The sequence below is a fragment of the Poecilia reticulata genome, linkage group LG23 (assembly GCF_000633615.1).
Source record: "Poecilia reticulata strain Guanapo linkage group LG23, Guppy_female_1.0+MT, whole genome shotgun sequence".
Classification (NCBI taxonomy): Eukaryota; Metazoa; Chordata; class Actinopteri; order Cyprinodontiformes; family Poeciliidae; genus Poecilia; species Poecilia reticulata.
Window position 1 is genome coordinate 4,211,494 of NC_024353.1, and position 25,780 is coordinate 4,237,273.

The 25,780-nt window shown below is 41.0% G+C and overlaps 2 protein-coding genes and 1 long non-coding RNA gene across 4 annotated transcripts in view; 2 read left to right on the forward strand and 1 right to left on the reverse strand.

The window, feature by feature from the left end:
- The window catches only part of mettl25 (methyltransferase like 25), a 12,736-nt gene extending 2,487 nt beyond the window's left edge, over window positions 1-10,249 (forward strand). The window contains exons 6-12 of the mRNA XM_008400630.2: window positions 3,446-3,543; window positions 3,928-3,957; window positions 4,473-4,546; window positions 5,783-5,876; window positions 6,203-6,277; window positions 6,825-6,896; window positions 9,261-10,249. Coding sequence (XP_008398852.1) covers window positions 3,446-3,543; window positions 3,928-3,957; window positions 4,473-4,546; window positions 5,783-5,876; window positions 6,203-6,277; window positions 6,825-6,896; window positions 9,261-9,368 — 551 coding nt within the window. The 3' untranslated portion in view covers window positions 9,369-10,249. The remainder of the gene's footprint in view (window positions 1-3,445; window positions 3,544-3,927; window positions 3,958-4,472; window positions 4,547-5,782; window positions 5,877-6,202; window positions 6,278-6,824; window positions 6,897-9,260) is intronic.
- The window catches only part of LOC103459234 (uncharacterized), a 19,420-nt gene extending 208 nt beyond the window's left edge, over window positions 1-19,212 (reverse strand). The window contains exons 1-2 of the long non-coding RNA XR_532705.2: window positions 18,620-19,212; window positions 17,854-18,519 (exon numbers count right to left, since the gene is read on the reverse strand). This is a non-coding gene — a long non-coding RNA (uncharacterized LOC103459234). The remainder of the gene's footprint in view (window positions 1-17,853; window positions 18,520-18,619) is intronic.
- The window catches only part of tmtc2a (transmembrane O-mannosyltransferase targeting cadherins 2a), a 50,219-nt gene continuing 40,313 nt past the window's right edge, over window positions 15,875-25,780 (forward strand). Inside the window, exon 1 of one of the 2 annotated variants that reach the window (XR_001776200.1) lies at window positions 15,875-16,397. Coding sequence is in view for 1 of the 2 variants with exons in the window: in XM_008400628.2 (XP_008398850.1) it covers window positions 16,315-16,397 (83 nt within the window). In the remaining variant the exon portion in view is untranslated. The remainder of the gene's footprint in view (window positions 16,398-25,780) is intronic. The other variant, XM_008400628.2, reaches the window with a different exon arrangement.

Consider the following 25,780-nt stretch of genomic DNA (forward strand, 5'->3'; position numbering starts at 1 on the left):
TATATATATATATATATATATATATATATATAAATCAAAGTTTTAGTGTTAATTTGGTGAAAAATGAAAGCTAGAGAAAGCACAGACATGTGAGAGGCTGTAAGAAAACACCATTATCAACATTCATTGAAGCTGCCAGAGATCAAGAGAGAGCAAGACTTTTAGCAGAGAACGGGAAAACGGAACAAAGCACAACGAGTTTTGCTTGTTTTAACGTTTTGAGGTATCAACTTCTGCTTTTTGTCAATGAAGAACATGCTAAACGTGTAAATCTCTGGGGTAATGGTACATTTTCTAAGGAATACACACAGACAGCTGTCCTAGCGATACTAACTGCTGATGGCTAATGCATTATGCTAGTTTAAAATGCTAGCTTTTTGCTTTTTTTTTTTTTTTTTTTTAATTATGCTAAATTCTTCTGAAACGAAAACCTGATTGGAACGGTTTTGTTTTTGTATCTGGACACTTTGTCGCATTTCGCCGCGGCGTTTCGTTTCAGGGGCTCCTGTACTCTGATATTATCACTCTGAACTATCGCCTTCCTTCATTTCCCTCAAGCCACATAAACATTTCAGTGTGGCTTTTGTGGGAAATGAGTCAAATATTCCACTGAGAGTGAAGCGACCGAGCCAAGTTCCTAATCTGCAGGTCATGTTGAGCTCCAGGATTGGAGTCCTTACAGCGCCGGCTGCTGAACGTTCGGCATTTCAAAACCTTTGTACTTGGAGAGGAAACCGAGTCGAAGGAAAACCGTCCTGCAGCTTCTGTGTGTGAAGGAATTCGCTGTTACTCGTCTTTTGCGCTCTGGATTGAACTCATATCGCTGCCTCTAATTTGTGAGCCTGATATCTGCCAGGTTCTGTATATTCCTCCAGTTTCCAGTTTATTCGGTGTGAAATTGTCTACATGTGCCCTCCTGCTGTTACAGCAGCCTGACCCGACATCTTCTCGTTAGGAGCTCGACTTTCCACGCCAACATCGTCAGAGCTAGTCTGAAACATCAGAAACCAGGAGCAGAAAGTGATACCACGTCAGCCAATTAAAAACAAGTCCTTTCCACGTTTTTTTAACCGAAGCCTTCGCCCACTCTTGCAGCGTGGGCTGCAGGCCAGCTCCCATGGTGGCCCACCCTTTCCTAAGAAGGATTTAGAAAGCTGAAACACTTCATCGCACAGGGTTATGTGTTTATTTAGGCTGCCGGTTTGGAATTCATGCAATTCGGTTTAAACGACATTATCCATGGAGATTACCTCATGTGGGATCAGTATAGCATTTCGCAAAAGCAACACCACCTGCTCGCACAGGATAACAGACATTCACCTTCTTTTATTGCTTTTGCACCAATTAAGCATAACATTATGAACATTCGGATTATTCTGAGTCGGTCTCACTTTATGTTTCGATAACAGCTCTGATTGAAGTTAGCAGCTGGTCCTTGTTTTGGAAGCTGCCAGGTGGGAGCGCCGTGTTTCGTACTTATTTATCCAGCAGAGGAGTCTGCAGCGTTTACAACCTCAAGAGTCAATTTTACTCTCAGGCCAGTCAAATAAAACTCAGAGCCGCAAATGTCACACGTTCTTTTAGGGGGAAAAAAAAAAAAAAAAGAAAGGGCAACTTATAATTTTAGATAAATATTTGCTGTAGAATTTTTTTTTCATTTTTAAAGAAGGACCGTTTTCTGTCTATTTTTTAGATTTAAAATAAAGATTAAAATAAAATGTAGACAGAGGATGGATTTTTTTTCTCTCAGGGATGGAAAATTATGTAAAAATAAAAAAATGCACAGATTCTAACTTAATGACCCATCGTTTTTATGTGGAAATTGAATGCAAATATTGTAAAAAATATATATATATATACTCAAAAACTGTTAAAAAGAAACTGCATTTTTTATATATCCAATTTTAAAAAATACTACCTGTTTCTTTTTTTCATTTTTGGCCAAAGCTATTAAGAACCACGGTGGAAGATCCAAAGAGCCACTTGTGGCCCCGGAGCCCCATGTTGCAGACCCCTGGAACAGTACATACCACAGATGTTTGGTTGGATTGAGATCAGAATTAATTTTGTACCAAATCAATGTCTCAGACTTGTACTGATTAAACTATTCCATAACGATTTTTGCCATTATCCAAGAAGGGTTGGTACACTGTAGGCTAGTATAACCAGACATGTCGCTATGGTGACGGTCAAAACCTAAGGTCTCTTACTTGCGGGAAGGAGCACAAGCTTCCCTTGTACTTGCAGCTATGAATAGTCCATCATGGTATCTGAGGAATAAAAAAATAGCAAAGAACAGAGTGGTGGTATTATTTCCAGCAAGTCAGCTCTTAGACTTTCCTGGCTAATGGCTAACCAGGCACACCGCGTTCTGCGTGGTCTCACTTTGTCGGCTGGTCCGCCTCTTAAGCAGTTGGTTTTGCCACGACAAGCTGTCACAACAAGGTTCTCTTATCTCCATGTAAACCAAGCAAGAAAAAGATAAATACAATTTGCGAACATGGAGCCAAAAATAAAATGCTCGGTATCGGTTTTGCTATACCTCCAACACTCAGACGGGCGGGGAGGGGAGGGGGAGAAGAGGGCTTCTCCTTTCCATTTGTTTCCAAGCTTCTGTGTCAGCAGGTCATACGCTGGGCAGGGGGTTTGTGGGGGGAGTTAACGTGGCTGCTAATGTGATTATGTGTCCGGAACAGTTTAACCTGACCGCAGCCGCACATGAAAGCAGCGTGCTATTAGTACCTCCTTACGCCGCATCCTCCGGCATGCACCGTTCCTCGGCCTCAGTCACTGACCCCTTTTAGAAATGACATGAGAAGGATGTCGGGCCGTCAGATAGCAACACCCGCAACCCTCCCGTTTGAAATACGCACGTACGTGAAGGCTCTCGAAACTCCCTTGCTCGGAAATATGTGGTTCATAACGCAAAAAAAAAAAAATAAAAAAAAATAAATAAACTTCTACGACCTCACAAACGCTGTAGGTTATTTTTCCACATATGAAGTTTCCCTCAAACTGCTTAATTTTGGTTAGGCTCACGTGTCATAATTGTGAATTCTGTGTGTTTTTAATGCAGATTTGAAATGTTTTCTCTTTTAGGTTATGCACCTCAGGCTGTGAATATGTTTTTCAATGAAGTTTAAAAGCAGAGCAGATTTGAAAAAGTTTCCCGTTTCTGCTGAAAAATCAATTTACAATTTTGCGATTTACTGCAACAATAAATCGCAATAAAATACATTGTTGTTTTTGATTGCAGTGCACATGAAAAGGACTATTTAGGATTGCTTGAGGCAACGCAAATATGCACAGATGCGAGCTGTAATTTCGCCCATTTTTTTATTTTTTATTTTTTTTAACGAGGAATCACATCAGTGGAACAACATTTCAGAGCCCAAATGCTCAAGTCAGCAAACTCTCGAGTTTATCTCCGTCTCTTCCCCGTCAGAGGAACCGCTGCAGACTGCGTGTGGTTTCCCCCTGAGTCAGTACCTCCGCGATCAGTCCTGCTTCTGCGGCAGGAACGCCAGGATGTCAGCATGTTTGGTGAGTGCGATGACGCAAAGAAATGTGTGCTGTCAGGCACGTCTCTGTTAGCAGAACCCTTAAGCTGACGGTGAAGCCAAGACCGTTTTCATCACCCGCAGATGAAGCTGATGCTTTTATAATTCTTATGTTTTGGGGGCTGCGGGTGAAGGTCTGAAGTCTATGGGCTGGTGAAAGTGGGGGACTTGGTTCTTGTGGAGCGGGGCGAGGGGAAATGGATCATCATCAGCATATTAAGTTAGAGATGGTCATAATGTTTCAGTTCAGCACTGCTTTGTTTTTCCCCTTGTGTCTACAAAAAAAAAAAAATGTTTCCCCCTTACCAGAACACACTTTGTTATAACAACAATCTTTTTTTTTTTTTTTTTTCCTTCTACAAAACAGGCACTGGAGCGAGTCTCACTTGGCCAGGGTGTAAGTAGTAAAGCATTCCTACTTATCACTTTCAATATGCTAAACTAAAAGTCATCGTCACACAAGAGTGGAAACAACCGTTGCGGATCCATCATTACGTTTAGCTAAACAAATCCATCAGCTCATTTCAAACCACAAACGCGCACAATTAATAACCTCCCAGGCTGCTCTCTATCACTGCCGTAGATCTGCATGCATTTAAACAATCAGTCCATTAATGCCGCTGCTGTTGTTTTAAGTCGTTGATTGACTTTGGTGTATTTATTCAAAACATGGAGCGAAGAGGCCGCGGGCCAACTCCCGACACATGATACCCGCTGCCATTAATATGGAATGTTTATAAATATTAATGCAATCACAGAAAGATTGATTATTACCCGCTGGAGCCGAGGCACGAATCCAAAAGCAGGCTTGATTGCCTGCTGGTGTTGCATTGACTTTTGGGGAAGTGTCAGAAATATTCACCCACCGTTTGGAGCGACGTCGCAGTAAACCGCCTTATCTTTTCGCTTCAGATCCAGATGGAGTCTTTGTTCTACCGTGCAGTGCTTCACGTTATTCTGAGGGACCACTACAGCTCCTATAAGAGGTAACGCAGAGCAATTTAGGACATTTTTTGTGACCGGCGGTCACGGCAACAGTGAAAACCGTGAGCGGGACGCAGAGCAGAGCAGAGCAGGCGTCGAGCTTTCAAAGCGGACCCAAAAGGTTTGCTTTTGCTGCGCTGAACCATAAAGGAAAACTTTTTGTTTCTGGTTTGTTTTGAGTTCAAATGAACCGAGACTCGCAAACAAAAGCCACATGTAGTCAGTTACGGAGCGCGCCATGAATTATACCAGACCGTGGAGTTGAAAATAGCCCAGTTGAAACAAAGATTAGCTTGGAAGCGTTGACGGTCGTCTGTTACGTTGTTAAAATCATAAACGGCTACAATGAGATAGAAATGAGAGGAATTACGGGCTGTTTAGCTTTGATCTAAATGCTCGTCATGTCACTACTTTAAGGTATTAGCCAGATATGATCTCCCTCATGCTTGCAGTACCATAACAGGCTGTTATCATTCCGACCTTCAAAACTTTGAAGAATTTTATCAGTATAAACAAGTTGAGCCAAAAATAATAGAGCCCAGTACCTCTAAACGTTAATTTTACTTCTTCATCTTGATAGTAGGTCCAGTACAGTCATTCAATAAGCACATACAGAATTTAGTAAAAAGAAGTTCAGGTGTTTCGGGCCTCGTGCTCAGTACTTAGAGCTGTAAATGTGCACAGATATGGCATTTTGCCACTTCCTGTTTAGAAATGTTTGCTTTGGATATATGCATTAAGGCAATTACAGATTATGGATTAGGTCTCAATTTCGACACATACGGTTCAAATTAAAGCTAATTATCGGAGCATATTGCAAGGTTTCCAAAATTAAAAATAAAAATCAGGTATTTTTATGCCTTTAAAAGCTTCCCATTTTCAGATGGTGTGAAAATGCGACTTCCCACTGCAAGATTTCATCCGGGAACAATTGAGGGAAATGCAGCTGACCTCACTTCAGTCCTTATCAAATGTTTCTGCTGCAGACAAGATCAAATATTCCTAAAAGACACTGAGCCCTTCCTGCCCTCTGAACCTCAGTTTAACGACAGCCATTAGCACCGAATATCCATTACTTCCCCCACGCTAGACAGAAGCTATTCATCATTGTTAAGCCCTTTGGTAGGGCCTGATTTCCGAAGTATGATGTAAAGCGAAACTGGCGACACATTGAAGGAGTGACAGGTTGGTTTGTTCGAGCGTGCCAGAACTGAGAAACGGTGTGTTTGCTTCCACAGCGAGAAGCGGGTCGGGAATGTTTATTCCAAAGCAAACTCATTTGTGGACTACGTTCGGCGAGCTCTGCGCCGATTGGAGCTGGATGACTCAAAGGTCAGACGCACGATTACTACGTTCATCTTGCAACGCTTTCCCGAAACAAACTCCTGGAAGACATAGCAAACATCCATTTCACATTGAGATTTGAGATTTATATCTGTATATAGGAGCCGATGTATTATTTCAGCAAGCTGTAACGATGGTTCGTAAGGCTGGCGAGCAAAAAAAAAATCTGGTCGCCCAAGAATAGCAAGACGTATTTTTGTCTCTTAAACAACTTACAAGCCTCACTCACCGTCTTCTCGCAAAACCTTCTTTTTAAAAAAAATTCTTTTAGCTGCATGTTCCACACCCTCCTTATTAGACTTCTTCCTCTGCAGCTTTGTGACAGTGACATTCAGAGCTACCATGACACGTACGAAGCACGGATGGACGAGATGCACGCCTTTAACATGGTAAGCAGACGACACCCGGGGTTTTTACGGAGGTTCGTATTAAACAAAAAAGGGCTGAGAGTTTGGAAATGTGATACCGTGAAACGTATAGAGCTCAGACGTGAAAACGTCCAAGAAGCCTGCAACCGTTCACAGCTCGTATGGCATCCAGGGGGGGTTTTATTTTTGTCGTAAACGCGGTTCCATTTCCACCACAAAAATTCAGGGAATTCGGTGTAAAGTATTTTAATTCCTGCAAATTGTAAATAAATTATAGATCTGTGGGGAATTACGTGACTAAAATTGAACTGAGGAGGAAAACCAGCCCTGGTTTTGTTTCCCCCCCCCCCCCCCGAGGCTGCTAATTATGGTGTCAGCCACAATACAGATTTACTTTCCGGACACAAAACACTAATTTTCCCTTTTTTCGGGGTGATTGCACACTAGCAACAGGATGGGAACAAGTCACAAAGCTGTTTTATGTTAAATGTCAGAACAAGACATGAGCTAAAGGGAGTGACTCCTCTCAATAACCGTAGCTTCACTCAGCACGTCTTCCTCTCTGCAGTTGAAGGTGACCCTTGCTCCGTGCATTGAGGGTCTGATTCTGCTGGATCGTCTCTGCTACCTGAAAGAACAGGTAATGTATCCGTCTCTTTTAGGTTGCGTAAAACGGCAGTTGTTTCAAATATCTGTCCGCGAGTCTTTTGTTATTACAACGGATGAGTTTTGATTTACTCTTTCTGGCAGAATTACTAAACAATATAAGAGTGTTTAGTATAAACTACCTGCTCTGATTCAGATTTCATGGTTCCATCAGTTTCAGCATGTTGTCCAAGTTTTGAAGCAGTAATCCAAGACTATCACACTTACACCAACACCAACCCTTTGTTCTCCAGGTCAGACGGTCATGAGGCTTGGGCATGACTAGTTCAACTCCATTTTCTATGCACAATGAAGAAATGTAGATACTTACAGTTAACTCTTGAAATAACAAAGGAGAAAGTCCAAATAGTGTTTTTACTCATGAGAAATAAATGATTTCAAAAATGCATTTCATAGCTACTCTGTATGTTTCTCTGGTATTAAAAGAAAATTTGTTGCAATCCCTGAAAAAGTCATGTAAAACCTCCGACAAACAGTAATAAGACAACCTAAAATGATGATATTACCATTAATTTGAATATATCTATAGTGGAAACCCCCCCCCCCAATTACTGTAGTAATATAGACAAACTGAATCTAACTGAAGCATTTAAAATGCTTATCTGTTTTTAATCTGATTGCCTAGAGACATTTAATTTGCATTTCATGACTTCCTATTTTTTTACTTGACATAAAACGTCCTTCTCTCTTAGCCACTTGAACTGCGCAAGTAAGATAAAGGAAATGATTTCTGAAGAGTACGTAGCTGTTGCATCAATTCCTTCACCGTTATGATGTGACTGCAGTGAAAGATTAAAATATCTCAGGGCTTCTGCATTGTGCCAGAAATGTGAAGGGTTCTGCAATTTTAGTTTGGGAGTTTTGATTCAACTTTGATGTCGCGCATGAAATCAGCATCAACGTTGCAGAGCCAAGGACACCTAACACTCGTGTAGATCGGTAACAGATCTGCATTGTGAAGTGCTTCTTAGGGATCTTCGGATATAAATGAAAAAGAACAAACAATCCAACAAATTAGATGAAAACAGAGCAACAAACGCAGCTGATTTGATCGCCCAAGCAGTGCTCCAGCTCTGATTTCCTTTCATTACGTTTCAGCTGGACTCATCGTTTGTGATTGGCTCTTACAGCCCGTTGATTGGGATTTGAAATACGCCTCCCCGATGATTAAAGCGAGCATGCGGAGATGTCAGCCGAAATCAGGACCGCCGACATTAATATAGGTGTCAGCCAAATTGAACGCAGCCTGCAGTTTCGCAGTCTTCCGTTTCCGCGGCCAAACACAACAAGCTAATCTTTGCTCCGAGCCGTCGTGAGGCGATACGGAGTCTCCGAAAAGCTTTGAAGTGGTGAGTACATGCGGTTAATGTGTCAGATGGACTTCCTCATTAGGGTCATGTAATCAAACGACGTAACATCAACATCACCGGTCTGGGCTGAAGGCTGTCCCTCGAGGACGAAAAGGATGATGACAGAAGTACAGTAATGTAATCCATGTGGTGATGAGTTTGGAATCACGCGAGGCCAAGCTTACACAACCCAGCACTGACAGATTGAGGTATTTAGTACATTTTCTGTTGCATTAGTTGTAAACACGACAAACGCAGGCAGTGATCTTCCACACACACAGGAGTTCACTCGAAGCTGATTTTTGGAGTGTTCTCTAAGATGAACACAGGACAGAAATTTTACTTGATTTTTCTTTAGAAAAATATAGTCTGCAGGTGTGAAATGTAAGGTAAAAAATGTTTTTTTTCCTAAAACAAACACCAATAAACATCTAAAAAGTATGCCGTGCATTGGAAAAAGGTTTGTCTCAATATTCAGTTCGTTTGAAAAAGGCTGAACAGATACAAAGGTACCAAAACGTGGCTGTTTTGGTGCCTTATGGTAGCTCTGTAGGAGCTGCAGAGGCACAGAGCTCAGGAGGGAAAACCTGTCGGGATGAATGCTTATCCTGCACAAGTCTGGCCTTTGGCAATTTTCTACAAACCACAAATTAGGCACAACGAGCAAGAGGACAAAGGTGCTCTGTTGAAAAGAGACCAATTTTTTATTTTATTTTTTTTGGCAAATCTCAGTGTGTCGGAAAACTAACACTAAACCACCCTGAACACCCAGCACTAACGGTCTGCGTCTACGGTCCTCGAGAGCCGATGTCCTAGAACGTTTGGATGCGTTCCTGCTCTTATACTTGAATCAAAAGACTCAATTACCTCGTTGGCAAGTTTATCAAAGTCCTGGTAAAGAACCATCCGTTTGACGCTTCGTGACCAGGACTCATGGTTTATACTTTAGCCAGACATTGTTTGAAATGTGTGTTTCTCGTTTCCTGTAGGAGGGTGTGTCCTTCTCTGCATTGGTTCAGCTGTTCGACCCCCTGCTGTCTCCAAGATGCTACGCCGTCGTCGGACTTAAAAGTCATTCTACGAAACTAAAAAGCTGAGACACTTATATACAAGCACATGGAGATGATACACTTAGACTATATTTATATATGACTGTCGGCATATTTGTCTTGAAAACGACTATTGAAGTGCATTATGACCTCAACTTTAATTAGATACTTTGATGGGCCACATAAATGAAACATTTGCAGTTTTCTATTACTTGGAAATACTCAGAAAACTTGGAAGATCTGTGAGGCCTGTGTGATCCGAATGATGCATTTTGCAGCCTTTTGTCACTGGACTCTTAAGAAAACTTGTTTTAAAAGACCCTTCAGGGAATTGGGGGTATTTTGGGATTTGAGTGAACTTTGGGCACATCTGGAAAACCCATTTCTAGTTAAGGTTGAGAAATAAGTTGAGCGAGGCCAAATGCGACTTATTCTCTTCTTTCCTAATGGTTTTATAATAGGTGCGACTTGTACATCTTTGAGCCATTAGAATCATTTTGATGTGATTGTATGTGGTATGCTAACTCAAATCAGCCCAACATAGTGAAGTAAAAGGAAAATATTTCATGTTTTTTTTAATACTAATAAAAATTATGAAAATGTAATAATTTATATGTTGCATTTCATACTAGACTCCACCTGTGTGTAGCTTAATTTCAACATAAATGCAGCTGTGCTGTGGAGGACTCCGATGTTTGCCGAGGGAACAAAGCAAACATGTGAAAGAAGGACCTTCAATCAGATGAGACCAAAATGATATCCACAAATATTCTCTCAGTGAAATATTGTGGTGGCATTCGGTGTTTCTTTTCTGCTAAGGGAAAATTGAAGCAGATCAAATTTGATTGGAAGACATATAGAGAAAATGAAAGGATAGTTGTGAAAAGAAACCTTTGGAGGATAACGGCTTGAATGGAACGGCTTAGATCGAAGCATATTTGTGTGTTTTAAAAGTCTAGTAGTCAAACCCTCAGACTAAATCTAATATTTTTCATGGACCTGGAAGTGTATGTTTCTATATGCGCTTCACTTAATCTGAATCAAATAAAAAAAATGTAAATGCAGAAAGCATTAATTCTTACAAACTAAGAAAAAGTGGAGATCCTGAACTAATGAAGCCTGAAACTGTTCGATCTGCTGGATTCAGATTGATATTAACCATTTCTTCCTCCTCCTCCTGCACCCCTCAGTCTGTCGCTGCAGCTACAGCAGCCGACACGTCTGCAGCCCATTCACAGTGTTCTACGTCCCACAGCCTTTTTAAAAAAAATTTTTTAATCCCAGTTAAGACTGATCGTGGAGCTCTGGGATGTGTCCGGGCCGAGTTCGGGAGCTCCGACAGCCTGCCGCAGCGGACAGACGAGAATGAAAGCAAGTCACAGATGTGAACGTGGCTTGTGTTTTTTTATTTTGGGAAGGACGTTGGAGGGGGAGTCCAACACGGCTTGGGGTTTTGTTTTCGCTGACTGAGTCACATCCTGTCAAACCTGCCTTGATGGTCACACGCATGTTCGTGCAACACTCATCCAGCCTCTTTCAAGTGTCCACGCCGGGGGAAAAAAAGAAAAACAAAACGCTGCACACCAATCTGCTGCCAGTGTACAATGGGGAGGGTAGGTAAACTCCAATTTCCTGGCTTTGCACTTAGCAGATGGCAGGAAAAGGCTCTCAGGATGTGGTGAACGCTTTGAGACACAAATAGTCTGAATGAAGAAGGCCGTACCAACCTACATGGACTTTTCCCTGCCAGGTAGGAATTGGAGGAAGCGGAAGGGAAGCGAGGGGAGTCCGTCTTACGTATTGGCTTTTGGCTTTGATGAGACTTTCTCACAGAGCTGCTTGAATCCAGGCCTCTGTAATCCGCTCTGATTTGCAAATTCATCTCCAGAAATCCCTAAAGCCCAGGGCTTCGTACGTTAAGCTTTATCTGATTTTGTTAGAGTGTAATTAGAGTTTGGAATTGGAAGGGAAAATAATGGGATTTATCATCTCAACACTGCCAAAAAAATATATATATAAAAAAAATCAACGTGGAAAAAGTTGTAGAAGAAGGATACAGGATGCTTTGTATGAATATTTGAAGAGCCATCCCCCTTTGAAATATATCTCCTCTCAACCCAGATTCCTTCCAGGAAGCTTGTTTGTCATGATGTCCTCTTTTATGTGTGACTATTCTTTCTTTTTTTTTTTTTTTTTAGGGAGAGGTGTGATAGCAGGCTCCCATCAGAAAGAACCGGCCACCATCTGCCTGTTCTTTCACTGGCACATTGTCTTCGCTGCTCGATCAGATGTCTGCAGTCCCAATCAGCTTGTTGCAGATTTAAATAACCATTATCTGTCATTTCTATCCAACAGATTACTCTAAATGTTTGGGGGTGGGGGTTCAAATCTTTCCACAATTTTGATTTGAAATGCCACAAATGCCAGTGTCATATATTTGGGGATTTATGTCATGAACCAAAACAAAGTGGATTAAACTTCCTTTTTTTTTTTCACCAAAATATTGGCCCAAACCATTTCATCTCTGGCTGCATATCGAACCTCCTCTTCCAGAACTGTTCGCCTCGTGTTTAACTACATCCAACTTTTCATCAGTCCTGATAAGCTTCCCTGGTCCTGCGCAAACTTTAAATGAAATTACTTCTCGCCACATCTCTATAAACACCAGATCTGTGGAGTGCAAGATTAATAGTTGTTGTGTTTCAGCTACTTTACTGATCGATACTCCCCCCTTGTTCAGCCAGCAGAACGGACATCTGCTCAGGTTGAATACAAAACGCATCCTTGCAAGTTTTTTTTTCTTTTCTCCTTTTCCGTCTGTTCTTCCCGTCCTGAAGAAATAAGTCATGTTAGATTGATCTAAAACGTCCCGTGATAGAAAACGGGCACTTCAAAGGCAAATGTGACTGGAAAGCAAATTTGAGTAACATATTTGAAACTCGGCTTGTGAGTCCATCTGTTAAAAAAAAAAAAAAAGTGTGAAATGAACTTTGATGAAGGCTGAAACATCAATTGTTGAAACTGAGATCAGGTCATCGGAATACAGAGCACTAAAGACAATGCAATTATACTTAAAAATATATAAAAGTATTTCTATCATGTTCTTCTCATATTTAGCTTTTCTCCTAAGGATTGGTATCCCATTTTCCCCCCCATTTTCCCCCCTTCTAATAAAAAAAAACCCTTCAAAGCCTGTTTGCGACATTTTTCTTTGCTTCCATGAACAAAACAAATGATCCTTCTCAAAAACACCACGGCTTTCAACAGTAGCCCATGTTAATTAGCCTGGTCTTCCAAAGTTAGCCCCTAACCCAAACATTCATCATGTCCCGTCCAGTTCGGGACGAAGTTTACTTTCTTCGTCTTCCTGGGCAGAATTGGGAAGGGGCGGTTGCGCTGGGGTGGATTTTTATTCGGAAGCAGATTGCAAGTGGCTGCTGCTCTGCTGCTGATATTAATGGCATCTATTTTTGTGAGACCAGAGCGAAGCAAAGCCCCGTCCCTCCAACCCTGATTGTCCGTTTCCTGTGTGATGTTTATCTACCGGGGTGGAGATGCCGCCGTTCCGGAGTGAAAATCATCGTGGAAGCAACCGCTGCTCGCTCTGAACCACTCATGTTGTAAAAGATGGTCACTAATGAGAGCAGCAGAGGGGTCAGACGTGTGGTAAAGAACATACAGATAGAAGAAATCTGAGCTTTAATTTCAGTTTGCCATAGAATCTGCATTTATTCAGATATGTTTAAGGTGTTCATTTGTTGATGAGGTATTATTTCTGATAGGCTATTTGGGTTTTATGTATTTTCCCTCAGTTTAACATATGGTCCAGATTTTTGAGATTTAGAAGTTTTGTTCATTCTCATAGGTACTGGTCTTGCATATGTAATAGTTTTATGTCAGATTGTTATCTTTCCTCACTTTCTGCTTGATCTTGTTCGGGGTAATGAGTGTTTTTGGCCTACATACAAATGTATGTCTGGAAGTTCAATTTTGGTACCAAAGGAAAAACTTAGTTGAAATTAAATTGAGAGTAATAATGTCACAATGTGCTTAAAATGTTACATTTTCCATTTTCCTTAGTCATTTTTATGCAACACGTGTACATAGAATGACACTGATAATGTAAGGGATATTCTTTTAGGGGTTTTTTGTTGATAGTTTGCAATCTGCTTGCATTTTCTATGTCACTTTGCATGAAACATGTAAATTCCCCTTTGAGGTAAATAGTTTAAAGATAAAGACAAAATTTTAATTGTTCTTCAATTTAAAAATCTAATATAGCTAGTATATAAACAAGCTACCTGGTTTCGGGAAGCCATGTTGCTTTCTCGCCTTTTTTTTTTTTTTTTTAGTTGGATCAACGGCAGAAATCGCTCTCCGTGGGGAAAAGGTCGTAAATCTAAGTATAAAACATAAAAGTTTTGATGTTATGTGGTCTCATGACAAAACGTAACACTAAAAAGGCATAAATAATTTTCAAAGAGCTGCATCCAAAATGCCTGTTCAAGAAAACTGAGGATCTCATTGTACTTTAAGTCTAATTTAACACTCGATCCTTTCTTTGTTTACTTAACTTTATTTTGTGGATGAATTGATCAGGTTGCCTACATTATCTTGCGCGTTGTCGTTTTTTTTGTTGGTTTTTTTAATGCTATATAACAAATTTCCCTCAGAGCGACAATAAAAGTCAGAACTGAAATAAACTGGTCTGTCTCTGTTCTGAATCACGGTTTGATTGTTTTGGCTGTTTGGGTTTTTTGCCTGACTGGCCGGTTCTGTAATCAGTCCCGGACCATGAGAGGTGATGATAAGCAGACTCTTTCATCTTTTACATTATTTCAAGCATAAAACGTAACAGAACAGCTCTTAATAGGCAAAGCATGTACATTCATGTCGAAGATGTCACACGCAGACGTAAGAAAAGAGATTGGACTCAAGTCAAATATGTAACAAGGTTTCTTCATGAGCAGAACAATATGTGGTTCGAATAAGGACAGACACTTCCTAAAACCACATAGATTAAACAAAAATATATTCACAAAGTCTGTTTTGGGTTTTTTCAGAAATTAGTTGCTAGATCACACTGGTGTCATAATGACATAATGTAATGCTGCCTGGTTAGGAAAGAGGCATTTTACAAATATAAATGCATCTGTATCTTGATTTCTTCAGTAATCTTTTCATCACTTATGCAGTTTGCTGCTATACATGGAAGACTAAAATGACTAAACGTAAACATGTTTGCTCGTCTGTTAGGTTCTCTGTCTAGAAGAAACCCAACAACAAATGTAACCTATGAGGTCTTATTGCCTCAGAACACAGATAAATTCAAATGAAGTCGCCTACACATCTAACAATCGGGTCCAAAAGCACTGCGACCGTTTCTCCTGAGAAACCCAACAGATTCCACGAGGTCGAGGTCACGCTGTATTCTGAATCGGGTCACTCCTACAAACGACTCTAACCTCCCCTTCGTGATGCTCCGTCGCCGTCTCGGTAAATTCTGAGCCGACACCTGTATGCGCCACACAGGCCGTCATCAACCATCTGTTTTCTGTTTCTCCAAAGCTCTGCGGTGCATTTACGCCCGCCGGAGCTCCAACTGTGGGACAGGTTTCCGGCCGGCTGGTAGCCAGCGGGACCAGGTTGCGCCTTTCCAAGCCGATGCCCGCATACATGCAAGCCATAGGCTGAAAGACGAAGGTTCATTCATCATGCTCAGGACCCCCTCTGTTTAGCCTCTGCACAGAGACGACGGGGTAGGCAGAGGGAAAATTAATCAATATTTATAATTCGTTATACGAATGCGATAATGTGAAGCCAGGTCTTCTCTGGCTCCTCGGCATTTAATTTAAATTGATTATGAAGCAGAAAAGTGCCCACGGCTTTTTGCTAGTCAACGTAAAGTAACTATACGGATTCATGGAAGTCTATATATTCACCGGGAATAATTCTGTTCGGTTGAGGTACAATATGAACCACTAAAGCTACAGATGAACCACTAAAGCTACAGATGAACCATTAACAGAGACTCAAAGAAAGGCGAAAAACATCCACTGATCTACAGAAAACAACCGAAATGTACAAAGCAAGACATTTGGAACAATAACAAGAATATGGCATTACTAAATCTGGGTCTAAACAAACAACAAGAAAATAATCAAAAGATGTGACAGCTACTTGGAAACCTAGTTCTACAAAGTGTGACCTATGGGGTTCCATCCATAGCGGTCTGCCAAGTAAAATTGAAATAAAAAAACACTGGAGTTGGAGGTTGCAGTGTAACATTGTGAAATGCTTCAATGGATGTAATGTTTTTTGTAAGGAAACTGTATGAAATAGCTTATTTTCAAAATATGTCCACAATATATCACAGATTACCAATTAATGTGTCATGAATTTTCTAACATTAAAAAGCTCCGCTTTAATTGTTGAAATTGGAAATAATTCAACATTTTAAGTAAACGGAGACATGATTTTAAACCTGTTCCCTAACCCCTCCTCTCTTCACATTTGCCCCACAGCCGCCGCCTCCTGCTGCTGCTTTTGTGTACGGTGTCGCACCGTAACACGGTACTTCCAAGAACAATCTTCAGTGCGCATGCTCAGTCTTAGCTGGGAAAAACCACATGCGTCTTCCTTCCCCAGCCTCTGCTCCAGCACCAGAGCAGCGAGAGAGAGAGAGAGATGCGCTCATTGACGACACGGCGGCAACGAAATGCGCACAGCTCCGCTCCCGGTCCGGGGATAGCAGAGCCCTGACCCGCAGCTCTCTCACCGCGATGGGTTAGAGGGGACATGGCAAACTTTGACACACTTTGCTGGACACAGCGGAATCATGCCCGGAGATCCGTGCTGCCGAGCGGCTCAGCTCAGAGCACAATAACAGAGGAGTGAGAGAGGAGGAGGAGAGGGAGAGAGAGAGAGAGAGAGAGAGCCGATTCTATTTTCTGACTGTTTCTATTCCGTTTTTTTTTTTTTTTGGCTTTGAGAGATGATCACGGAGCTGGTGTGCACCGCCGTGGCTGTGGGTCTCTATCTGAACACGCTGGACGCAGATTTCTGCTACGATGACAGGTAGGGTTCGCCCACGGAGCGCAGCAGCATCACCGCCCGCTCCTTCTGTTTTGTTTTTTTCTCTCCTGTCAGTCGCTCTGCGTTTGGAGGGGGACGACTGGTTTGCCCTCACCTTTGCTGCTCACATGTCTTTTTGTAAACACGTATAAATCGTAGCTTTTGTTGTTGTTGACTTTAGAGAGAATGGCTGATTTTTCTGTGGATTACTGAAAGAGGAAAAAAAACACCTAACTGGAATGTGTTATATTGCATTTTAAGATAATATATGATTTTTCTTGACAAAACTGAAATCCAAATACGCCAAGAAATTAACTTTTTTTTTTATATATAACAAATACGTGTTAACACATTATAGTTATGGAAGCCCACAGTAACATTTTTGCTGCAAAAAGTTGTGATCTACATGCAGCCTGCTGCTCAATCAGCGATGCTCTTTGTGTTGAAGCTGCTCAAACATGCCTGCTTCAACAATGCCCTGCACTCTGGGGAATAAAGCTCATTTAAATCAGAGGAGGTAGTTTTGCACACAGCTGCATGAAAGATGTCCACTTTTTTTTTTTCTCCTTTTTTTTCCGTGGACGTCCAATCAGAATAAAAAGTTGCTAACATGGTGAGCAGGGTTAATCATCCAGTTTAAGAGCCTTATTGAGAAAGTAGTTTTTTCCCCCCTCCAAGGCAAAGCAGACTTTGACAGCTCAAATATTAAGGCGTGACTGAAAATGTGTCAAGGTTAAAGAGGTTCTGCTTACTGCCCTAAAATTTAAGAAAGCTAAGAAGTCAGCGTAATACATTGCTGATCTCTTCTTATAATGGGTGTTCTCTTATTTAAATAACTTTATCATAAGCAGATCATATCACCTGGATATACTGATGTCAGGCCTAACAATACTGAGCGGTAAATTGACCAACGCTGATCGTCTCTGCCATGGCACCTGTTAGTCTGTATTAAATTTGAGGCCCATAGCATTGGTTTCAAGGAACTCTCCGAAACAAAGGGTGAAGTAGAAAGGGAATATTTCATCGTCCAATTTGATACATTATAGGCATGCTGCATGGCTAAACACCAGTCAAGGTGCCCATTCAGCTCATGATGTACTGCTGTATCGTCTTATGCATGTGGTTGCACAAAGCCTTTTAAAGTAAAACAGAAGAAAAATCTGAAAAGAGTTACAGAAGACGTCATGGATAAGTCGTACAAGCTTTGTAGCACAGATTACCAAAGTTGGGGTGGTAAGGAATCATCGAGTCTGATGTCTTGAGATGCCCTTGAGAAATCAAATTGCCCCGATGAAAAGATATTTATGCTTTTATGGTCTTTTGGTGAAAAACTAAGAAAAAAAAAATTATAATGATTAGTGTTGCCAGTTTCCTTCAGTGCTGTCCTGTGGTTGGGAAGCTATCAGTCTTTCACAATATCCCTGTCAAAGAACCATTTGGGAAGGTTTTATATGCTTACCTGGAAGGCGGATTACTCTTCTGATCATAATTGTCCCTCTATTATTAAATGTGAAATTACTAATATCCAAGGGTACAGGCAGTGAAAATGATGCCCCTTTTCCCCCCCGTATTCTTGCGCTCTTCAGTCACAGGAAGCTCTCTGGCCAATGTCTTGAGACACCCTTTAAAGGTCAAACTGCTCCACTCTCTGCTGCTGAGAACTGTCTGTGACCCCACTGTAAGTTAGTGGAGTCCGAAGAGGAAGAAAGAGGGATGATGGTATAGTCGAGGATTCCGTACGCCGTCTTTAGTTACTTCACACCTCATCGTTAATTCCAGTAAAAACGCCCAAAGGTTATTCATCCATCAGCATCGTCCACCCAACTCCGAGTCTGTCAGAGGCGCAGTGGGTGACAGATTACCTGGGGCGTCCCTCCGCCCACTTTAGACTGCACTCTCGTTATACCCTCTCAGGGAAAGTTCAGAATCCGCCAACACTGAGTATCTATCAAAGTCAGCATTGTAATTTGCACTCTGGGGGACAGACATGGGTGTTTTGGTTCAGCACTCTCAGACGGAGGAGGCTGAATACCAATCAGAGGTCTGACCTTCCGCGGTCGTTCATCAAGCGTCGTCCTCTCGTGGGGTCAAGACTTCTGTGCTCCCCGTCTCTTCCCTCGGGAATCTTAGGAGAGTTATGAGCAAAAGGTTAAGGCGAGAGACAGATTGAAATGGAAGAGAGTCCAACTAATCATCCTGTTCAAGAGCCGTCCAAACTGACTTACTTGATTGTAGATATCCTGTTTTATTCCCCACATCAGTCCCTTGCAGGAAGCTCATATGATCTTATCCGCACTTTAACTGATATAGTCAAATCCTTTTTACAAGGCACATCCCTCTGGACAAGATGGTGAAGGAGATAAGTCTTTATCCAGGCGGTCAGAGCTGCGGGAATGTTCTGGCTGGTTTCTGCTTACTCAATCATGTCAAGTGTTTTTCCTTGGCATTGCGGTGGGCTTGGCCAAGAGCTGCCTTGGCCAGCCGTAATCCCAATGAAAAGCCTTTGCGTGTGAAATGACTAAGTTTTACTGAAGCTAAGGGAGGACTCGAGTCAGGCTGTTTTTGATCTGTGGGAAGAAATGAAGACATGGTCTGCTGGTTTACTGATAGGCTTTTCTTGAGTTCAGCCCAAGGAACAGGCAGCTGCGTTTTGCTCATTGTTGACTTGAAGGTTGTGGTTTATTTAAAGGAGTATTTGATCTGTGACGTTAAAATCTTCATAACATACGGAAAATCAGCGATATTTAAGGCACACAACACTACTGCTTTTATGAAATGCACATTTCGACTAATAAATGCATGGCTCTGCTTAGAAAACCAAAGCGTTACTAACAGGACTCAACATAAAGGAAAAGAAAGAGAAGATAGCGCTGTAAAATGAAATGGATCCTGTAAATGGCTCTCCGCATTCAAAGCCGTGTCTCCAGAAACATCTGTGACCTCGGCAACATCAGAGTCCACAGTCGCCTGCCTGCCTCAGACATACATTACGGCTCCCCAGGGGGGGTCAATAAACGTATCTTAAATCTCGGTCTCAGAGGAGCAAAACTGTTTTAACTCTCAGATCAAAGAAGGCTGATTAAATTAAATATGCCACACACAAACGACACAGTACTCAGAGATGAGCGACTTTATACAAGTGCCCAAATCAAGATGGAGGATAACACAGATTGCGGGTTCCAGCCATCTGCTCTTTCTCCAATTTGGCGTTTGAGGTCAATCAAGATGTAATCAAAAAAAAAAAAAAAGAAAAGACCTTTCACTGCAATTGAAACCATAGTTCATCGACTTGGCACACTAATGGTTTGCGTTTGTGTCTTAATTGTGCACACACTGCTTAGACCTCTGGAAGATTTACAAAGTTCAACATCATTGCTGTGCGTTCTACCAAAAAACACAGGCGAATATCCAAGAAAAGCCTGCTTCTCTTGCCTCCCGCTTTTGTCCTTAGTGCAACCTTCATTTCACCTCTCGGATAAATCTATGCTCAATATATGGCTATATGCTCAGTAACGAGATGTTCATAAGTTTGTTTTTGTTCCAAGCCCAAGTCATGTCTCTAATAAGTCTCTAATAAGTCTCTAAAAGGAACGTTTCTTTTATGGGTTGCATGCCATCAAGCCTACTTATTACGCCTCATTGCTATTGGTTATAAATTATGGGTCACAGGATTCCAAAACACTTTTCCTGACAAAATTCCATAGTTTTCTAAAGAGGGAAATTTCAGAGTTCTCGATCCTTTTTAATTACTTAAAGTATATTTTCAAAAGTTCATCGTGAACTCAGGGCTCGAGCGTCCGCAGTGGTCAGGTTTGAAAATGAAACCAAAACAAGTAGATTCATGAGACCAAAGGGTCCAAATGGAAATAACCGATTAATCTACGGGCGGATGGAGGGATGATGCAACTTTTAGACAATGGGTAACGAAAGCTCTCTGTTTCAACATCAGCTATCTGCTTTTGGCCTGATTGGGAGCACTTGATGAATAACGTATGTTTACAGGTTGCAAAACCAGTAAACATAGAAATTTTTGTGGTCAAAGTTCAAGTAAGTACCGTTGAGTGAGTCATCGTTGAGTAGAGAGTACGTCCATTGCCACATCTGTTCTCAATGCCCCTTATGTCTTTTTTAAGGTTTATTCTTTAATGGTGTATATTTACTAGACTGAAGTGGATTTCTTTAATTACATACATCCATGCAAGTTGTTAGTTTGTCTTGGAAAGTGCCATTGAGATGACTTTTTTTTTTTTCAAATTGTTGACAAATGAGTAAATTGAATTACATATATAAAATGGCTGTTGATGGCTCCTTAGCTGGCCAGAATTTTACAATAAGATACAGACAGCCAATCACTGTGATCAGTTTCAGCCTTACCTATGAAGGCTGCCTGGAATCCCATTGCCTCCAGTGGAACAATTATCTAAACCCCCAGTTGCGTCCCAGTTGCGCTGAGGCTATTTGAGTGCGCTATTTGTTAGGAGCAGATAAATATTGAGAGATAAAGTAAGTTAATAAAAAGGGTGAGCTCAATTGCTTTGACAGAATTATGCGTGTTGTAAAATTAAGGCGAGACAGCATGTCAAGAGGACTTTTCTCCCTTACCTCTTTAAGATCGCCCGACGAGAAAACTTAAGTGAACTGTGCGGGGCGGAACGTCGATGAAAAAGCTATTTATGAATTACAATTTAAGGATGGTTTTTTTTTTTTAGCGAGAGTCTTTTAAGCAGATTTACATACATAAAGGATTGCGTGTCCACACAAAGAAAGCGTGGCATAAAAAAGCGTGGCACGGGAGTAGTAAAAGATTTTCTGGTGGAGTGTCACCATCTTTTGTGCTGTTTTCGCCGTATTTAAACATAGACATGTGGTTTTAATTCGTGGTTATAAAATAAAATAAAAAATGTTGCTAGTGCTGTCTTGTGTTTGTAGTATGAGTCTCTTTAGATTTGGGGTGGAGGGATTAGACCATCACTGAAACAATAGAAAGGCAGGAACAAAGGATCTCGCCTTGATTACAAGCAGATTCAACCAACACAAGCTTTGTGCTCAATTCCTCTGACAATGTGGCTTTGGGACTTGCTTTCATCCTCTAAAAGGAGGATTTAAGACCCACTGTGCATCTATTGGGAGCATTAGAATTCCTTTGCATAGCATCTCAGCTCAGTATGTTAGGAAAGAATAACGGTGTCGCCGAGAACAAGAGCAAACACATCTTTGTCTGCTGTTGGGGCTTTGTGTTATAATAGCAGACAAAATGTCCTTTGGCAAAATTAAGTCTTGCGAGACTTGTTCGTGTTAAACAGGAAGTAATGAGGCATGTTCAAGGAGGTTATTTTACTCAATGTTTTTGGAACATTGTCATAATTTAAAACTCCCTTTACAATGTATGCCAACTTCAATATGTAACTTTAGAACATTGAAGACATTTTTCTTTCCTGCAGTTGGAGATCCTTTATTTTAAAAAAAAAAAGCTGTTTTAAAATGCGTTGAGAGATTTAAGATAGATTGCATTAAGATGGGTTGATGATTGCTGATTCAGCCGAATATTCCACTCTACCTTTTTGCTGTGAGATTATAAAAGAGCAGTCGCTTTACTGTTACTAAATTAAAAAAAAAAATAGCAAATACAAAATAACTTTGAGTTGACATTTTAAATTGTCTTTAGAATTTCACATTTACGATTAGCTTCACTAACTTTTAACAGGAATCTGTGTGTACGTTTCAAGATCTTTCAAGTATTTTTCCAATCAACAATGTTTTTTTTTTTTTCTTGCTTTTTTTAAAAGCAAGAAATATATATTGGGATTATCAATTTGACATCCTTTACTACACCTCATTCTTGTTGCTGAGGGTTTTCCTTGACCAAATAATGAAAAACAAGTGATCTTGACTTTTTGACAACTTGAGTGTCTAAATTTGGAACATCTCCAGATCTTTCAGACATTATCTTTTCCAAATGAGTAGCTTTACGAGATGCAAGATGATCTTAAATAATAAGTAGTTGTTGTTTTTCATCCGTTGATATTTGTCAGAGTGTTCTCCTACTTAGACAGAAAGATTGGGTTTGTTTATTTTTAGGTTGCCACTCTTTGTCCCCTTGGATCTTAGTGACACATGAAGCTAGTTAAGGGTGTTGCTCACCCCTGGCTGGCCCTAGTGCTCTGCCGGCCGCAGTCGCCCTGCTCAGCTGCCAAAAAACACAGCCACCAAACCTCAATCTCATGACCCCCGTTGTATACAAACCGTGTGTGTATTCCTAAACATCGGTAACCACAGACGGCAGCACTTACACAATTTTCCAGCTGCCTGCGACATGCACATTCCACGGGCTTACATATATCACGTCGGGGGTTTTTTTTTTTTCCGGGTGGATGAAACTTTCCAAACTCCAGATAAAGTGCTGTCATTTCAGTCGGACCCAAGTTTCGAATCTGGCCAACTTGTTTGTCATGCTCTTCTGTAACCGAGAGCTTTAATTGTGTAAAGGGGATTAGAGTACAGTTTCCACCACAGTGCACTAAAAGTAGCATTGCAAGCAAAGATGCTTTTTGTGGCATTGGATTACACTTAGCATCTGGCATTCACTTTCTCTTTATAAACTGGATGGGTGGACCTGAAGCAGCTTACAGCAGTTGAGGCGTAATAGAAAACCAAACCCAAGCTGAGGATCAGACGAGTCGTGAGAAGTTACCCCTTTTTGATCTTTTGTAATCAATAACCGTAGAGTATCATCTTTCAGTGACTGCAGTGGATTTTTTTTCCCCCTCCTCTTTAGCCGGGAACAGCTGCCACAACATAAACTCAAGCATGTCACACTTGACAAAGCGTTCATGTTTCACCGCACAGCATCAGTCGTGAGTGCGAGAAGTGAGTTCTGACAATCAGCAGCCAGCCTGTGAGAATGTGAACGCGATCCGTTCTTGGATGTGGAAGTGTGTTTTTTTTTCATATGTGCTGACCGCTGACAGCCTTTTCCCCCTGTTGAGGCTGTCAGTGGTTGGCAGTTTAAACCATCAGGTGGATGGATCATTCTCGGCCTTCAATATTGCGGTCGACCTGATAAATGAGTTGTGCTGGATCGGGTTTTTTTGGGGGGGGATTTGGTGGAACGTTTCAGTAGGGCGATGCGATTGCTGCATGAGAACGTCTGACGTGAGTCGTACTCGGGTGTCTTTTAACGGTCATAAGAGAGTCGAGCACTATGGTGAAGCGTTTGCAGAAAGATGAAATTGAGAGCACTGCATTTTTTTACATTTGGCACATTACAACCACAAAATTATATGTATTTTAATGAGATTTAGCTGACAAAACGTAGTGCAGTTGTACTAATATTGAAACAAATTATACACAGGTAGAAAGGTGACCTCTGAACTTGTTTCACTACATTTCAATCAGGTGTATCAGGAAAAAGTGTCTGAAAACAAATGCACTCCACACTTTTTAGATGTATTTATTTCTTTTTGGTAAAATACTTCAACATAATGCACAATCATTTTCCTTCCACTTATGCTATTTAATCTGTACAAAATACACTGACGAGTTCGGTCATGATTTAACAAAACGCTAAAAAGCTCATGGGGTGTAAAAACTTTTTATTTAGTGCATCAACACGCTGTATGCACGGAAGATTGAGGGCAACAAACACTTTTTGTCTCAGAAAGAATCTGAGATCATTCCATTACCAGCTTTTCCTCAACTGATACAGAAAACAAAACTTACACTCCGCATATTTTTGGAGAAATGCTCAGATTACATCACGCAAGTTTTCATCAAAAGTTGACGCTATTCAGATTTCTCTGAAGGGCATTTTCACGCAGATCTGGCATGAGGAGAGACTGGGGTAGTTTAAGGTATCATGAGAATGTCTTTTTGGACCAAATGTCTTGGACCTTCGACTGATCCCCAACAGGAAAATTGTTCAAACCATACTTCGTTCTACAGCAGTAAATCACAGAGACATGAAGAATGACACACGCACGCACACACACACACACACACACTCCGCTTACAAAAAAGGCCTCGGCCAAGATTGAAATCCGCCTTACTCGGAGGTGTCAGTGCTAACCACTGCATTCATCATTGTCTTGAAAATAAGGCTTATCATTATACCCCATTAGAAGATTTGAAAAATAAGACTTGCAGTTAAACGCTTTGGCTGCTTTGGGTGTTGGCACAAACACGGCCCGCACATAAAAGTTTGAGACAAATATTTTTGAGCCGTCATCATTAGCCGAAGAGGGAACTTTTCCCCGCAATACGCCTCGCGCATTTAACAAGAGACGTGAGCGTTTTGCTCACGAGAGCGTAAATATTTCCAAACACACCTATCATGAAATGAGTTCAAATCTTAATGCCTTTCGAGATGCGCCGAAACTCTCGTTCCTCCCAGCGTGGGATTCTAATTTTTAAGTGCGAAAAAAAAAAAACCCTACAAAGATTCACTACCTTGGCAACTTTGGCTGTAAACCCTGACTGAGTGCCTCTGAAGCCCGTTCACTCTTCATACGTGGCTAAACTCCGGCTTGTAAAATACTCTAATATGCATAAAGAATTCTGGGTCAAAACTGAGCCAGCTGGAGGGCGCCTACTGTGTGTGTGGTTTGGGGAAATCAGTTTGTGATTCACACCTCATAAAAACGCTGGAGGTGGAGAAGGAAAGATATGGTGTGAGGCTGGAGGGATTTAAGTCTCCGGGGAGATCGAATGACAGCCCTGCTTTTTTTCCTTTCTTTACCTCAAAGGTACAGGTGTAGTGTTGGGGTCCTTAGATGAAGTGGCAGGGGAGTGATTGCTCTGGCGCTCTGCAGTCAGAGTTTAATTGTCTTTGTCAAATACCCACTTGCTTGCAGGATTTAAAAAGGTCAAAGGTCGTATATATATCAAAACATGCCCATCATCTGTTGGAAGCTTTTGATTTCAAATGTTGTGCTGGAGAAATTAATTACCCCACATAACATTTCTACTTTTGCATTAAAGGTTGTGGTTGTTGCTGGACAAAATGTAAAAAAAATAAATAAATCATGTTTTATCTATGGAACTACATAAAAGGTATATGGTTTGGTCATGTGTTCTCATTTGCTACACTGCAAAAACAAAATCTTACCAAGTAATTTTGGACTGGTTTCTAGTGCAAATATCTTAATACACTTGAAATAAAACAACTTAAATGCAACTTTTTAGCAAGAGAGAGGCTTGTTTTAAGTAAATAATGTCTTACAATTGGTGAAAAAGTACTTGTTCCATTGGCAGATAAATTAACTTAATAACATGGGAAAAATGTCTTGTTGCAAGTGAAATAATCTGCCAATGGAACAAGTATATTTCATCAATACTAAGGAATTATCTACTTAAAACAAGCCCCTGTATCTTACTGAAAAGTCTTTCAC